Source organism: Nylanderia fulva, unplaced genomic scaffold, assembly GCF_048542155.1.
Source record: "Nylanderia fulva isolate GAGA-0341 unplaced genomic scaffold, ASM4854215v1 Scaffold14, whole genome shotgun sequence".
NCBI classification, from domain to species: Eukaryota; Metazoa; Arthropoda; class Insecta; order Hymenoptera; family Formicidae; genus Nylanderia; species Nylanderia fulva.
The window spans coordinates 53,951-70,027 of NW_028189622.1; the positions used below are offsets into that span (position 1 = coordinate 53,951).

At 35.3% G+C, this 16,077-nt stretch overlaps 1 protein-coding gene, 1 long non-coding RNA gene and 1 pseudogene across 2 annotated transcripts; all 3 read right to left on the bottom strand.

Moving 5' to 3' along the window:
* Positions 1–216: 216 nt before the first annotated feature.
* Positions 217–1,104, bottom strand: LOC146724281 (uncharacterized). Its single transcript, XM_085480261.1, has 2 exons — positions 704–1,104; positions 217–625 (listed from the first exon to the last, which is right to left on the bottom strand). Exons 1-2 carry the CDS (start codon positions 1,102–1,104, stop codon positions 217–219), a joined length of 810 nt encoding a protein of 269 aa, XP_085336387.1.
* Positions 1,105–1,116: 12 nt separating this feature from the next.
* Positions 1,117–2,062, bottom strand: LOC146724282 (uncharacterized; annotated as a pseudogene).
* Positions 2,063–10,410: 8,348 nt separating this feature from the next.
* On the bottom strand, positions 10,411–15,354 carry LOC114936388 (uncharacterized). Its single transcript, XR_003820690.2, has 11 exons — positions 15,049–15,354; positions 14,670–14,779; positions 14,360–14,473; positions 13,878–13,994; positions 13,497–13,626; positions 13,152–13,332; positions 12,255–12,428; positions 12,060–12,147; positions 11,553–11,760; positions 11,330–11,495; positions 10,411–11,154 (listed from the first exon to the last, which is right to left on the bottom strand). It is a non-coding gene; the product is annotated as an uncharacterized LOC114936388 (long non-coding RNA).
* Between the last annotated feature and the right edge of the window lie 723 nt (positions 15,355–16,077).

A 16,077-nucleotide genomic window follows, 5' to 3' on the forward strand; every position in this document is an offset into this window, starting at 1 on the left:
CCTTGATGTTGAATCTGCTCTTATTAGCCGCTTATATTTGTAATACTTTATTTCATAGAAGAGTCTCCAGTTTTGTCGTTTAGCTGCTGTTATGGCTTTGCTGTATGACCGTTGGGCGATTCTGTATGTCTCCCAACAGGATGCAGAGCCAGATTTCTTTGCCTTGCTGAAGAGTTTCCTAGTCCCCAAGCTGAGCTTCGAGAGCTCCTTGTTCCACTAGGGAACTTTCGAAGTGGACTGGCTCTTCCTCAATAGGCAGTTTGCTTCATAGGCGTCTAGTATGGCTTTCTTTATAAAAAGTTCCGCCATATCCAGATCGCCCTTATTGTTAAAGTTGGTTGGGACTGACTTAAGGTTGGCTAATAAGGCCGCCCTGTATCTGTTCCAATCAGTTTTTCTTGGGTTACATGCCCTTGTGCCCTTCGTTATGTGACATAGAGTTAGGCAGATCTGTCTGTGATCAGATCCGGAGGGCTCATTAGAGACCCTCCAGTCCGCCACCCTCTTTGTACATAGCGTGATGTCGATTACCTCCTGTCTCCTGGAGTCCTGCAAGGTAAATTTTGTACCTCTGTTAAATAAAATGGGGCCAGTACTCATGATGAAATCGTACAGGCTCTCTCCCCTGGAATTAATGTCTGAACTTCCTTATCCAACATAGTGAGAGTTAGCATCGCATTCGAGAAGTAAGTCCAGCCCACACCTTTCAGCATAGTCGATCAGATTCCTGAATTCCACTTGCGGTGGTGGATCCTCCGAGTCATAGGGCATGTATACTGAGCCCAATAGTACATCCAGAGATTCCCCCGTCGACAGGTTGAGCTTAGTCCGAACAACCGTGAGGTTGTCCTCGCAGCTGAGCTGTGGCATAAAAGTTGCAGTTCGCCTTTTTGTGGCTATGCAAGTTCTAGTTTTGCAGTTTGAACTGGTGTAGCATATCGTGCCACACCCACTCAGATCTTTAATAGCACCATTCAGGAGCCAAGGCTCCTGAATTAGTGCAATGCCTATCTGCATCACAGCCATGCTCCTGGCTAGTATCGCTGAGGCGCCTTTGCTGTGATGCAAATTAATCTGGGTAACAGGAACCCTTAGCCCGACCATATCGGGTTTGGTCTAGTCGCTGGTTCCTGCGACAGCAGGATCCTCTCCGTGTCTCTTGGCAAGCAACTTTACAGTTGCTCGGGTAGAGCCACAGAAAAGCCTGTATCCGTAGGCCTGTAGGGCCTCCAGCGATTTCGCAGTCACAAGGCAGGCGAAATGGGTGCTCAAAGCATCCCTACTTTCACTCCCACCCGAGACCACCCAATCTCCAGGGGCCAGGCCCGCGTTCTGTCTATCAAGGAGCTCGATTGCTTCCTTGACAGAGAGGTCCAGTTCCTCAACGTGCACTACCACCCGATGCCGCTTAGGCAGCTCATCGGCCGGCAGCACCCGAAGAGATACGTTTCTTAAACTCAGATCGGCCGACAGACTTTTCAGCCAGTCCGCCGATGTTTGCGCATGCGACCACGAGTGCTCCGTCTCTAAGCCAGGAGCCAATAAAGGTGGGGGCCTTAGTGCCTTTCTGGAGCGCAATTATGCGACCCCTGATCAGCTTTCTAATGCCCGTCACTTCACCGTCCCCCAGTTTCTTGTCAGGGTAGCCATCTGTGACGACGGCTAATCTGATTATTCCTTTTGCAGCCTGGGCAAAGGTCCCCTGATCATTGACCCGGGGCCTCTTATCAGACTGCCTATTTGAGGGGCTGGGAGTGCTCGTGGGCTCCGGCCTAGGATGTTTTTCCGTCCTAACCTGCCCCGACCCCCTCCCCTTTGCCTCAGTGTCAGAAACAGTCCCAGGGAGAGTTGTATTGGTCGCAGTGACCGCCCCCTCCGCCTGGATCTGCTTCTGTTTTTTAAAGCGTCATCTGGCGACGCCGCTATATCTCACGCGGGTTATTGGGGGAGCCCCAGAGGAGCTCGCCCCCACTTTAGAAGATTCCTCCGGTCGTTCGCTTCCTAAGAAAGCCACGCCCTGGAGTACTTTGTTTAAATTAGCGTTTGATTCAATCGTGTTCATTTTTGATCCCACAAGTGATGCAGAAAAGCGGTCTCACCCGGTTAGAGCCGCACTACCGGGGCTTGGCTGCCTACTCCCGGATTTCACCCGGTTTCCGGGAGGCACCATTTAAGACGCAGCGCCCCCTGCGCCACGCAGCTCTCGGCACGGTCGCTAACACCTTAGCTTGGAGGGTCCCTCTTCGTCGATCGCACCCGTTTACACCCTAAGGGGTGCACCCGGCTGCGACCTTAAGCTCCACCACCACGCCAAAGTGGAAACCCATTAGGGGGCAATATTTACATTAATTATTTTGTAAATATTTTTTAACTAAATTATTGTTAGTTCTTTCATTTACCTCTGTATTTGAATTAATTTGTTCGAAGCTTTGACGTTTTTGATATTTTTTAAGGAAATTGTTTGCTGTAAAAATATATATTTAAATCATATATTATATCTTTTAAAATAAAAGATAAAGATGTCATTAAACTTTAAAACTAATAAAAAATGTAAATTAACAAACTATATATGTGTAAAATTGTTATGTTATTGTATTAAAAGGTGATCAAACATAATCTGCTAAATTGATATCACTTTCTTAACAAATCTTATTTATAATCAAATTTGCTTGTAAATAATTTTCATATAAATTGATTTAATACTTTAGAATATTATTATTGATTTTACTAATTAAATAACATTAAACTCATATAATCAACTTTAATTGCAAAGTTGCCAGTTTGGTCGACTTTTACCATTGAGGAAAGATTTTTATTAATTATTACTGGCGAATCTTAAGGATTATTATCTGGTTTAATTGCAAATTTATAATAATAAATTTCTTTATAATATGTATATATACAGGGTGTCCCATAATTCGCGAACCACCGCGAATGGACAGATAGAGCGTGTTAAACTGAATAGAAAAGTCCTGTATCATTTTGCGATATTCGGAATAATTATTGAGTTATTAACTAAAGTATCTAAACGAATGAGTGGGTAGAAAGCGGTAGGCCGGATTCGGTGTGCATGTCGGATGACTTATTTGTTATATGCCGCTTAGTATCAAAAGTATCATCTTACTTTTCGGCGCTACTACATTGGTCGCCGCTCGCTGCATGACGCCGCCTCTCGACCAAATAATGCTTTCTACCTGCTTATTCGTTTAGATATTTTAATAAATAACTCAATAATTATTGCGAATATCGCAAAATGATACAGGACTTTTCTATTCAGTTTAACACGCTCTATCTGCCCATTCGCGGTGGTTCGCGAATTATGGGACACTCTGTATATACATATATACATATATATATATATATATATATATATATATATATATTTATGTGGATCAAAATAATTAAGCGAAATTAAAAATAATCATGTTATAAATTAAACTGTAAATAATCAATATAAATTAGAGACAAGTAATCAATAAACAGTAATAATGAAATAAGCTAATTCAATATATCCTTATAAGGATAAATACTATAAATACATTACAACTATTTACCTGAGATTAGTAATACAAATATCTTATGATTTTCACATCTCGCCCTTTATAAGAGGTCTTAAGCAAATTGTGAAAAAATAGTCGGCATAAGCGGCACTAAAGTGCGTGCTTCATTCCCAAACCAAGCAGAAATGGCCACATAATGGTCAAAGATTTCAGACCCATCAGCCTCACCTCCTTTGTGTTAAAGACATTGAAGAGACTAATTAAGAGTTTCTTAAAAACAGGACCTTTAATCTCTAAGCCCCTGTCTTCAAGTCAATATGCTTACAGAGAGGGCAGATCCACGGATACTGCCCTACATCACCTCGTGAGTAGTATTGAATCCCAATTAACGGCCAAAGGATATGCGCTGGGTGTATTTCTGGATATCGAAGGTGCCTTTAATAACACCTCATATCTGGCAATCATGGGGGCTATGGTTGATCATGATATACCGGTCGCTATCATTGATTGGACTCTCAGTATGCTGGCAGGTAAACTTCTAACTGTCAGTCAGGGAGATTCGACTATAAGAGGTTTCAACACGAGGGATTGTCCGCAGGGTGGGACTATATTATTTATTTAGACCATAATATTTATCGTAAATATTTTCTGATATTTATAATCTATTGAATCTAAAATTCCAAAAACATTTATAAAATATTTATGATAAATATTTATAAAATATTAAAATAATTATTATAAGTATTCTATAAATATTTTATAAATATTCTGTGCTATCTGGATATATATTCACATTTGCAGAAATATATCAGCAAATGCATAGGGGTTAATATAGGGTTTACTCTATATATTTATTTACTGCACATCGATCAATCTAAGATAGCAAAAAACATTTAGAAACATTGAGTGTAAAATTCGATCCCAACAATACCCATGGATATTGTTGGGATTGAATTTTGTTATGTAATTATAATTCTAAGGATATCCTAATAGTATATATCCTAAATACATCCTCAGGATTTATACGAATGTACTCTACATATTTGAAAATCGCTTGAGATATATCTGATGACATACCTCGGATTAACTTTTGCTATGTGGGTATTTATATAAAGAAATTAATATAAAAAATTTTTGTCTTTCCCGGCGTATATCCCGCACATACACTGAAAAAAAATTTGTTAACTTCACAAAACCTTTCAATTAATAAATGTTACATTTAATTTAAATATTTTTATAAATTGAATCAGGGTTGCGTAATTTAAGTTAATGATTTTTTAAAATTAAGTTAAAGTTAGTTATTGCTTATAAAATTAATTTAGTTAAGTTAAAAGTTTCATGAACAAAATTAACTCAGAGTTAAAGTTAAGATTAAATTAACTAAAGTTAAATTAAAAGTTTATTTTTAAAAACATTATTTATATGAAATTAGCATTTTGTTTGTTAATTCTTTTAAAATTTATAACAATAAATAAAGAAATTTTTATTTTTATATAGAAATATATATATATATTGTTTGGAAATTACAATTGATGACAAATAAACATCAAAATTAATAATGCTTTAATTAAAAAATAATATGTTTATAATCAGTGTTGCATGTGCTTAGATAATTTTGAAATTAGCTAGATAAAGATGAGATAAAAATATGTAAAATTATCTTAGATAAGATAAAACTAATTTTGTTTTAAATATATCTAGATAAAAGATTTAATTATATATAGCGATTCATCTAGATAATTTTCAAGATAATAATTTTTAAGACTGCTTATGTAAACACAGGTATTAAAAAAATGTAAATTATAAAAAAGATATAAAAATATATGTATTCATATATTTATTTATAAATTTTTATCGCTTACTGCTTAAATTCTGTTACTTAAATCTTTTTATATGCTATGATTCTAAAGCAAAATTTTCTGAAAATTATTCTAGATTAATTTAGTAAAGATAATAGATATCTTTTTCATCTAAGATGTAGATATAGTTAATACATATTTTTATTATCTATATAAAGATAAGATGACGTCAAAGTTTTATCTAGATAATCATATATATAGTTTTATTTAGATAACAGTAAACACTATTTATAATTTATAAAAAAACAATAATGAGATTCAGAAATTTTAAAAATTTAACTTAGGAAAAAAGTTAATAAAAGTTTAAGGTCAAAAATAACTAAAATTAATACATTTTAAATTAACTAAGCTAAGTTAAAAGTTATTACCTTTTTAACTTTTTTTAACTTTTAACTAATTATAACAATAACTATTACTCAATCCTGAGTTTAATTGACAAAAATAATATATACATATATAGTTAAAAAGTTTAGTCAAGTTAACAAATGTTTTTTCAGTGTTTTTAAGTTTTAAAGTTTAATTTAAATTTTTATATTAAAACATTTTCTTGCAGAATTTATGCAACCAACATTTTTAAATAAATAAATAAATAAAATATTAAAATTATTGTAAATAGTTTCAGACAGCACAGAATATTTATAATTATTTTATTATTTTATAAATATAATACTTATCATAAATATTTTATAAATATTTTTGGAGTCTTAAATTCAATAGATCATAAATATTTATCATAAATATCAACAAATATTTACGATAAATATTATGGTAAATGTTATAAATATATTTATTAAATCATTATAATACAGATTTTTTAAAATTTATATTTTCTTTAATAAATACCCAGTAAGAAATCATGAGTTAAAAAGACATAATCAACGATTTTTCAATCAAAGTGATCGATTGATATATAGTCTAATCTCTAAAATTTGGTCGATTAGATTTTTTAAATATTTATCTTTACATACCATAAATATTATATAAAATATTTAATCTATGTTTTAATAATATGTTAAATAAAGGTTTTTATAAAACATTTTCAAAATATTTATATAATATTTGAAAATATATATATGTATATATATATATATATATATTCATAAATATTTATGAATCTTTATTATAAATATTGTGTGCTGTCTGGGTAATATTTATAAAATATTACAGCATATTTCTTATTTTTTATTTTCTTCGTCATTTATTTGTCCGATATTTTTGAACAATCAGTTGAATATCTGAGTTCTCTGTTGGAATCGCATCAGATAAAATTAATAGAAATAAGTAATTCTAATAGCCGCTTTTGGCATGTTAATCTCATGACTAAAATTTAAATGCGAGACAGATTAACTTCACGTGTGATGCATAGCGGTAAATGGTAATATTTTGCAACTTCAATAAAATAATAATTTATAATATTTGCATAATATTGCTGTAATATTTGTAATATGACGCAATAAAAAAATATTTATGCAATATTTTAGCAATATTTTGTGCTCTAGGGGATATCTTTAGGTAATTCTTCAGGAAAATTTAATCTGATTCATTATATATATTGTATATTTGAGATAATTTCGACCAAATAAAGATATTCTACGAAGATCTTATGTTATATGGGATGCTCAAGACTGGACATTCTCTACACAGAAAAAATTTTCTCTTAGAATTTACCCTAAAAATTATGATAATCCTAGGACAATATGATGTTGGAAGAATTTTATAAGAGTTTTTCTGATTAATATTTATCATAATAAAAATATTAATATCTACCATAATAAGATATAAAATATACTCGATTAATTTTACTATGTACGTAGTAAAATTTATTATGTACATATTAATATTTTTTATTGTGATAAATATTACTCAGAGAAACCCTTATAAAATTCTTCCAATACCCAGTGAGAAATGATTAGTCGAATCGTCATCGATTCGACATCGATTCGACAACGAATTGACATCGATTCGATCATCATTTCTCACAGGGTATTATCCCACGATTACCATAATTTTCTGGGTAAATTTTAAGAGAAAATTCTCTCCGTCTATGGATATCTAAATATGATCCACTGATTGATGTCTCAAATTAAATATACCATGAATGTTCATTTTATATCCATTTTAGATCCAATGTTCATGAATTTAAAATAGATATAAAATTAACATTCACAGGACATTCTGTGCAACTGTAAACAATAAATTAATCAAATTATGCAAGTATATATAATATAAAACTGCATTTTTAAATTAATATTATATATATTAAGCATGTGATTTCTTATCCAAATAGTCAAATTTGTGAAAATAGATTTTACAAATCATATATATAATACTTTTATTAAAACCAATCCACATATTATATACATATATAAAATTTTCAATCCAAAATAGTGATGTTTTATTATTTTTTTAAATCAATTTTTTTCGTTATTTTAATATTTAAAATGCCTGATATACAGAGTGTCCCATAATTCGCGAACCACCGCGAATGGGCAGATAGAGCGTGTTAAACTAAATAGAAAAGTCCTGTATCGTTTTGCGATATTCGCAATAATTATTGAGTTATTAACTAAAATATCTAAACGAATGAGCGGGTAGAAAGCGGTAGGCCGGACTCGGTGTGCATGTACCGCTTAGTATCAAAAGTATCATCTTACTTTTCGGCGCCACTACATTGGTCGCCGCTCGCTGCATGACGCCGCCTCTCGATCAAATAATGCTTTCTACCTGCTTATTCGTTTAGATATTTTAATAAATAACTCAATAATTATTGCAAATATCGCAAAATGATACAGGACTTTTCTATTCAGTTTAACACGCTCTATCTGCCCATTCGCGGTGGTTCGCGAATTATGGGACACCCGTATATAGGCTATTTTTATGTTTTATTTCTATATTTTAAACATACATATATTTTAATTTTGCCACGTGAAGCTTCTCCTGTTTTTGATTTTCATACGATATTAAATGATTTGGCGATGGATATCCATCTCTCCTAAAATTTTAGAAAATTTCTAGATCTTGCAAGTTATTTTTTAGCATGAAATAGGCAAAGATTCATTTGTACATGAGTCTAATTGATCATCTTATTTATTGGTCAATTAAAGGCAGGACTTTCTGATTGTCAATCGTGTGCTAGTCACTTTAAGCTTCGGGCGATATGAATGGTTGTGTTCAATCACACTGTGTTCACTTGGATTTTTTTCTTTGGACACAACCATTTATATTAACTGTGGTGTGGTTTGATGGTTTAATAAAATACTCTAACAGTTTCAAAAAGATTCATTGAATTGTTTAAAAAAAAATTAAAAAATCTCCTTATTTTTTAACAAAGGCTCAGAAATAAATAAATCGTATACATATATAAAGACAAAGAAAAAAGAATATATATGTGCTATTTATATTTCTTTTTTTCGTGGTTTTTTACAAATGCACTGAACATTTCAGTTTTAATGTAGCATACATATACATATATAGAATTCATTGTATATAATTAATTTCAAGTCACATGACCGTTGCTATTTTAAAAATAGTATACTATTTTGAAAATGATGAGAACTTTTGAATGATACAGAGAAACATCGCCCGCAGTAAATTGTAAAATTAGTTAATATTACAGACTGTATTATTTACAAAACTAATAGCAGTATTAAAAATTATGCAAGATTAATTGATATCTAATTGAACAAAATAAATATATATATCTATAGGTTGAGGAAGGAATTAAATATGGAGAAACCGAATAACGTATTGTATATATTTTTTGAAAGTATTCTTCTTTGAGAAAGTTTTTTCTTTGAAAAAAAAGGAAGTAGAACAGGAAAAAAGGAGTATTCGAGCAGAGAAGTAGAAAAACACACAGCAAAGGCGAAAAAATTAAAAAAGGAAGTATAATGAAAGAAAGATAAATTAAAAAATACACAAAATACGAGGTTTAGTCATTCGAAATTTCGCTAAGCATGGCAAAGAGAATAATAAGGAGAAAAAGAAAAGATCATACAAATTATATAGATTTGAAATTATAGATAAATTATATCAATAACGAAATATTTACTAATACTCCAATTCAGGTAGCAAGCGCACATCATTTGAACATCATGCATTTGCTGCCTGAAAAAAAAGAAGATAAAAAATATACAAAAAGAAACATCATAATAATTTCTTATTTTTTAAAAATAATTTTTTTTAAATAACAATTGAAAAAGCTCTTTTTTATTAAAAATAAGGAGTATAAAAAGACTTGTAAGAGCTGTGTAAATGGGAATTAAGTTTAATAAAAATCAACGCATATAATAAGAAATTATAAGATACAAGTAAAAAATTAAATAAAATATGATTAATCGCATATGTATGGAATTTGACAATTACAATAAAATAAATTAAATAAATAGACTCATAGAGAAACGTTAGAACGAAGTCAGAACGGACGTTTTGATTTGATTTTTCAAGTCGTCTTCAGCGCAAAATATAAATAATTACAAAAAAAATCAACTAAAACATTGTATCAAAACTAATAACCTACAGGAGTCATAATGTGTATAAAAATATTTTACAATAACCAGATATTAAATACGTTAGCAATAGACAGTCAATTATGTTTAAAAAAAAATTATAAGTAAATGATTATTCAAAAAGTAAGCGAAAAAGTAAACCGCAAGCGTTGTGGGAGTCGTGAAGATATCTGCTTTATGCATCATCTCATAAATACTTATTTCACCTCTAATTAACTGATTGAGATGAACGCTGATTATAAAAGACATAATCTAGTGATTTCTGTAACCGATCAAATTTTATAATCTAATTGTAAACGATGACCAACACAATCTTTAAAATATATGATATGCTTACATAATTATAATTGGCTAATTATCTATTGTGGCACTCAAATATCCTTGTCTCCGATCCTCCGCATATCCGCGCCTTCGTTACGGTTCAAATAAATATATAACGGTCATTTCATAGATTCTTAAATATAGACTTTATTTCAACTTCAGAAGTGGGATACGTGTGGAGTATCCGTCGGAATTCGGGTGTTTTTAGAAAAAGAAGAACAGTTTGTCTTTTTATAAATAGGCGATTTATTCGCTTTGGTACAGTCCTTGAAAACCTCACGTTAGAACAGCTTCGTAAGAAAGCAGAGAGGTACGCACTCCCAACGACGGAAGGCCGCAGTCATTTGTTGGACTCTATTATGAGTCATCTAGAAAGACATGGACTAGTACAGGAGATGGCCCAACTCACTCCTCCTCTTAGTCCGACCAAGAAAGCGGTGCCGGCAAAGACCGCAGACCTGTTGAAAACGTTGGCGACGGTCTCGGAGCCGCAGGCGACGGCATCGGAACTGCAGGCGACGTCATCGGAAACGCAGGAGACGACGGACCTGATGAGGCAGATGCTGGTGGCCCTCCAGCAGCAGCAGTTGAACCTACTGTTCAATGTAGTTTTGGAGCAGCGACGAGAGACCGCCGCTGCCCCGGTTCAGCACCATGAAGCGGAGCCAGTTTCCCCGCCGGGACCCTCGAGGGCCCCGAGAGTTTCGCCGACGGACAAAATTGACCGTTGGACAGCAGTCCTGGACGCCGGGCGGATCAGTCCAGGCGCTGGCTTCACAGATCCCGGAATTTGCGGGCCAGGACGAAAACAACGTGCACGCGTGGGTGCGACGAGTTGACAAAGTCGTCCAGGTGCACAGCGTCTCTGATGGAGCGATCTTCCAAGCAGCTTCCAGCCGCCTTACAAAATCGGCCCGCCGGTGGTACGACGTCCAGGGAGACGCCGCGGTGGAGTCGTGGAGCGACCTGCGAACGGAGATGGTGAAAATTTTCGACCGAAAAATACCGTTCTTCCGCGTGATGCAGAAGATCGAGGCACGGAAGTGGCTTCCAGCCAAAGAAACTTTCGATGAATACGCCATCAAAAAGCTAGCAATAATGCACAGGGTGGACCTTCCTGAAGCGGACAAAGTACACTTACTGGTGAGCGGAATCACCCTGACGACGTTGAATGCGACTGCGCTGTCTCTATCGGAGGACTCCTTGGACGGTTTCCTGGAGAGGATGCGGCGGATCACCCAGGGCGCCTCCGAGTGGGATAAGAAGTCCCCGCAGGCGGGTCCGTCCAGCAAAGGTGGCAAGGACTCCTGCAAAAACTGCGGTAAAAAGGGACATTCTCACAAGGATTGTCGAGGTGAGCCTACCTGTTTCTATTGTAAGGAAAAAGGGCATCGACGGTTCGATTGCCCTATCCTTAAGAAGGAGACGAAGTCGGCGACCAGGGTGCAGCCAGCAGCAGGGATCGCTGCGGCCAGCGTAACGGCCGATACGGTAGCGTCCGACCTCGTAGCAGCGACCCAGGATGCGCGTAACTTAATTGTCGATGATCCGCTAGTCCGTATAGATAAAATCCTAGAAAAATCATGTAGTTTACTAGACCTCGTTGATACGGGCAGTCCGGTTTCATTTGTAAAAAAAAAAAGCATTTACGAAAAATATATTGCGCCGTTTCGCGTATTAAAATCGGTAGAAACGAATTTGAGAAATCTCTCGAGCATTCCGTTAAACATCCTTGGTTCGGTAGAAGTACAAATAAAGTTACAAAAAATAGAGGACAAAGTGTTTTCGATCAACTTGTATGTTTTGCATTCCGACGCTTTTCAGGGCGATATTATTCTCGGTAGAGAGTTTTTGACAAAAAGTAATCTCACCTTAGTGTACGAACCAGCGGCACAAGGTGAACGCGACCAAGTAAACATGTTTTCGCACTTGCCCCTTTGTATAGATGAAGACTCGAATCTGAAACAAATAATTGAAAATCATGAGATAGACTTCGAACACGAAACAAAAGTACAGACAAACAAAAGAAAAACTTATTTTGAAGATCCAAGAGCAGGAAACTTCACCTGTTAGCGACGATTTTGCGGTACACGTTCACTTGAAAGATCCGTCGATCTATGCGTTCGCACCTAGGCGCTTCGCAAATGTCGAGCGGACGCAGATACGACAAATTACGGACGACCTCCTAGCCCGCGGAATTATAAAACCCAGCGTCTCGCCTTATTGTGCTCGAGTTGTACCTGTAAGAAAAAAAAAGGGTCAAATGCGTTTATGTGTCGATTTGCGACCATTAAATAATCGCGTGGTGAAACAGAAATATCCGTTCCCGGTTATCGAGGAATGCCTGTCACGGTTGAGTGGCAGTCGCGTTTTTACATTGTTAGATCTAAAAGACAGCTTCCACCAGATTAAGGTGCATGAAGACTCTACAAAGTATTTTTCGTTTGCAACCCCGGATGGTCAATTTGAATTCACACGGTTACCTTTCGGTATTGTGAGGCACCGGCCAAATTTCAAAAAAGACTCATACAGATACTCAATCCATTGATTAGACAAAACAAGGTGATAGATATCTACATAAATGACGTTTTGATACAATCAGTAATGGTTGATCAGAATTTAGATATATTAGAAGTTCTGATTACATTAAAAAAACACGGTTTTGAATTAAATTTCAGAAAATGCAAATTTTTGAAAAAAGAGATAGAATTCTTAGGCTATATTATAAACACGGACAGTATTACCTTAAGTCCCCGACACGTGGACGCGATCACGAGCTATAAACAGCCGACAGACAGATTGAAGTTACAGCGTTTTTTAGGTCTCGCGAGTTATTTTAGAAAATTTGTCAAAAACTTTGCGTTAAAAGCCAAACCGCTTCAAAACTTATTAAAAAAAGACGTTGTATATAACTTTGACGAGCAATGCGTTCAAGCGTTTGAGTCCTTAAGAAAAGAGCTGACCTCCACTCCGTTGCTGTGGTTGTATAATACGTCGGCTGAAACCCAATTGCATACCGACGCATGTAGCTTAGGATTCGGTGCGATTCTTCTCCAGCGTCGTGATAACTGGGGACCGGTAGCGTACTTCAGCCAGGGCACGAACGCCGCGGAGGCGAAGTATCACAGCTACGAATGCGAACAGCTGGAAATGTTAGCGATTATTAAGTCAATTGAATGTTTTCATATATATTTATATGGTACGTGATTTACCATTGTAACTGATTGTAACGCGGTCGTATATGCGGTGAACAAGGCGAATCTAAACTCGCAAATCGCGAGATGGATTCTGGCATTACAAAATTATACCTTCGATATTGTACACCGTCCTGGTAGTCGCATGGCGCACGTAGACGCCCTTAGCCGGAGCGTAGCACATGTAGACGAACTCCCGCTAGAAAGACAGCTTGAATTCCTTCAGCTAACAGACCCTAGAATCCTGGAAATTAGTAAAACGTTAGAATTAGAAAGCAGTGATAAATTCGAACTAGTAGACGGCCTGGTATACAAAAAAGTTGAGAATGAGCTTAAATTTGTAATTCCTGAATCAATAATAGGTAATATAATAAAAATCTACCATGATGAGATGGCCCACTGCAAAGCAGAGAAAACTGTGATGGAAATCATACAAAACTATTGGTTTCTCACCACGAGAAAGCGTGTGCGTGACTACATAAAGAATTGTCTTACTTGTCTCACTGCTAATAACGCGTTGAATAGATTTGAGAGAAAATCTCAGCTGTATCCGTTGCCCAAGATACCTTTAGATGCACTGCATGTAGACCACTTCGGTCCACTGCAAGACTCCTGAAAAATATAAATATATATTAGTTGCAATCGATGCATTCACTAGATTTACATGGTTGTTCCCTACTAAATCAACTAGTAGCAAGGAATCAATTGACTGTCTTGAAAATATCTTTACAATTTTTGGCAATCCTGCAGAATTAATTTCAGACCGAGGGACAACCTTTACATCAAAAGAATTTATAGAATCAATCTCGATCAAAGATATTAAACACCGCAAGGCGGCTGTCGCAGCACCATAGGCTAATGGAACAGTAGAGGGAGTGAATAGATTTTTGAAATCATCTTTGACTAAAATAATAGACTCAACCGACGAGCGGAAAAGTTACCTAGGAAAGATGCAATATGTTATAAATAATACTTACCACTCGGTAATCAAATCTGGTCCAGCAAAGTTGATGTTATGCTTTGACCAGTGCAACCATGCAGATCACTCCTTAGCCAGCTTCACAAAGACCCCTGTCACGGTTGATGAGGACCTAGAAAAAGAAAGGGACTTAAATAAGGACGATGCCTCGCGAGCAACAGATCTTGTGCATATATAACAAGGAATATAAGGATGCTCATAGTATTAAGCCGACACTTTACAAACCAGGCGATTCTGTCTTAATAAGAAATACTACCCCTAGAATAGGCACAAGCTCGAAGCTTAAACTGAATTACAAGGGGCCTTACCTCATTGCAAAGAGTCTGGGTAATAGTAGATATGTAGTCAAGAATATCCCAGGCTTCAATTTCAAACAGAAACCTCTTGACACTATCCTTTCAGCCGATAGAATCAAACCCTGGATAAAGATAGGAAAAAAAAGAGAGCGACAATTAAAAAAAGAAATAGGAACAGCTTATATAATTCTTGTTATGTTAAAATATATATATATAATTTCTGTTATAGTATTAATAAGTTTAAAATGCGAGTTTACATATATATAATTTCTGTGTTATAGTATTAATAAGTTTAAAATGCGAGTTCACATATATATAATATGCGTAGTTAGAATAAGGAAAAGTTATATTGTAAAAAAAGAGAAAAAATCTAGGTGATTGTAATACGTACCTGCATAGAATAGATGAACCCGGGATATGCGTTGTACAATTGTTAAAAAAAAAAATAATAAATCTGTAATTTCGCGGCGAAATTCTGAGCAGAATGGCCAAGCTGTAAGGAATCAGCCGATCAGCTGATTGCGCAAGCGTCAATTTGACAGGTCATCGTCACCGGCAGCTGCCGCCCTCGGCGTCGCGCGAACAGGGCGCAAACCTAGGGAGCGCGCGCACGTGAGGGAGAGCACACGGGTACTCCGGCATAGTGGTGAGCGATGTTAAGGGTCGACAGGTCGGTCGGCCAAACTCCGAATTGATGTTGGAGACCTCGCGCGGTGACAACGCGAAACTCCGATTTCAGTGTTGCCAACGCCGAGAAACCAATTCTCGGGTTTTATGTAGTGGTGCATGTCTGTACACGTACATACACCATTGCATTGCTCACGCGGACGCACCGTAGAGAGACAAGGACCGATAATCACGTGTTCTCCTTGTTCCTCTACCGTGCCGGTATACGCGAGATGCCGCCTGAAAATGGCCTTCCGTAGCAGAAGGCAGTAGCGTAGCAAGGCTAATAAGTACCTACTTTTTGTAAATTTTATATATGCTTATGCACATATGTGCGTATATATATATATATATATATATATATATATATATATATATACATATATATGTATATATATTATATAAGGAATATGTTGATTATTCTTGATTTCTTTTTGATTATTGATGCTACTGTATAATTTGCTCCAAATACTTATAACGTGAAAGAACGTTGAGTAATGTATAATCAATGCAAGGATGTTCAGTATATATCATCCAGTAAATTAGAGTTCAAATATATCAATATTAATTTTTTTATAATATATATATATATATATATATATATTGGAATATAGAAAATTGATAAAAGATATATTTCGGCGATTTAAAAATTTTTTAATATATTGAAAATATTTTTACTACATACACTATATATAAGTGTAAAATAATTCAGAAAATAAATTTAATAAAAATCTACATACCAGCTGTGTGCATG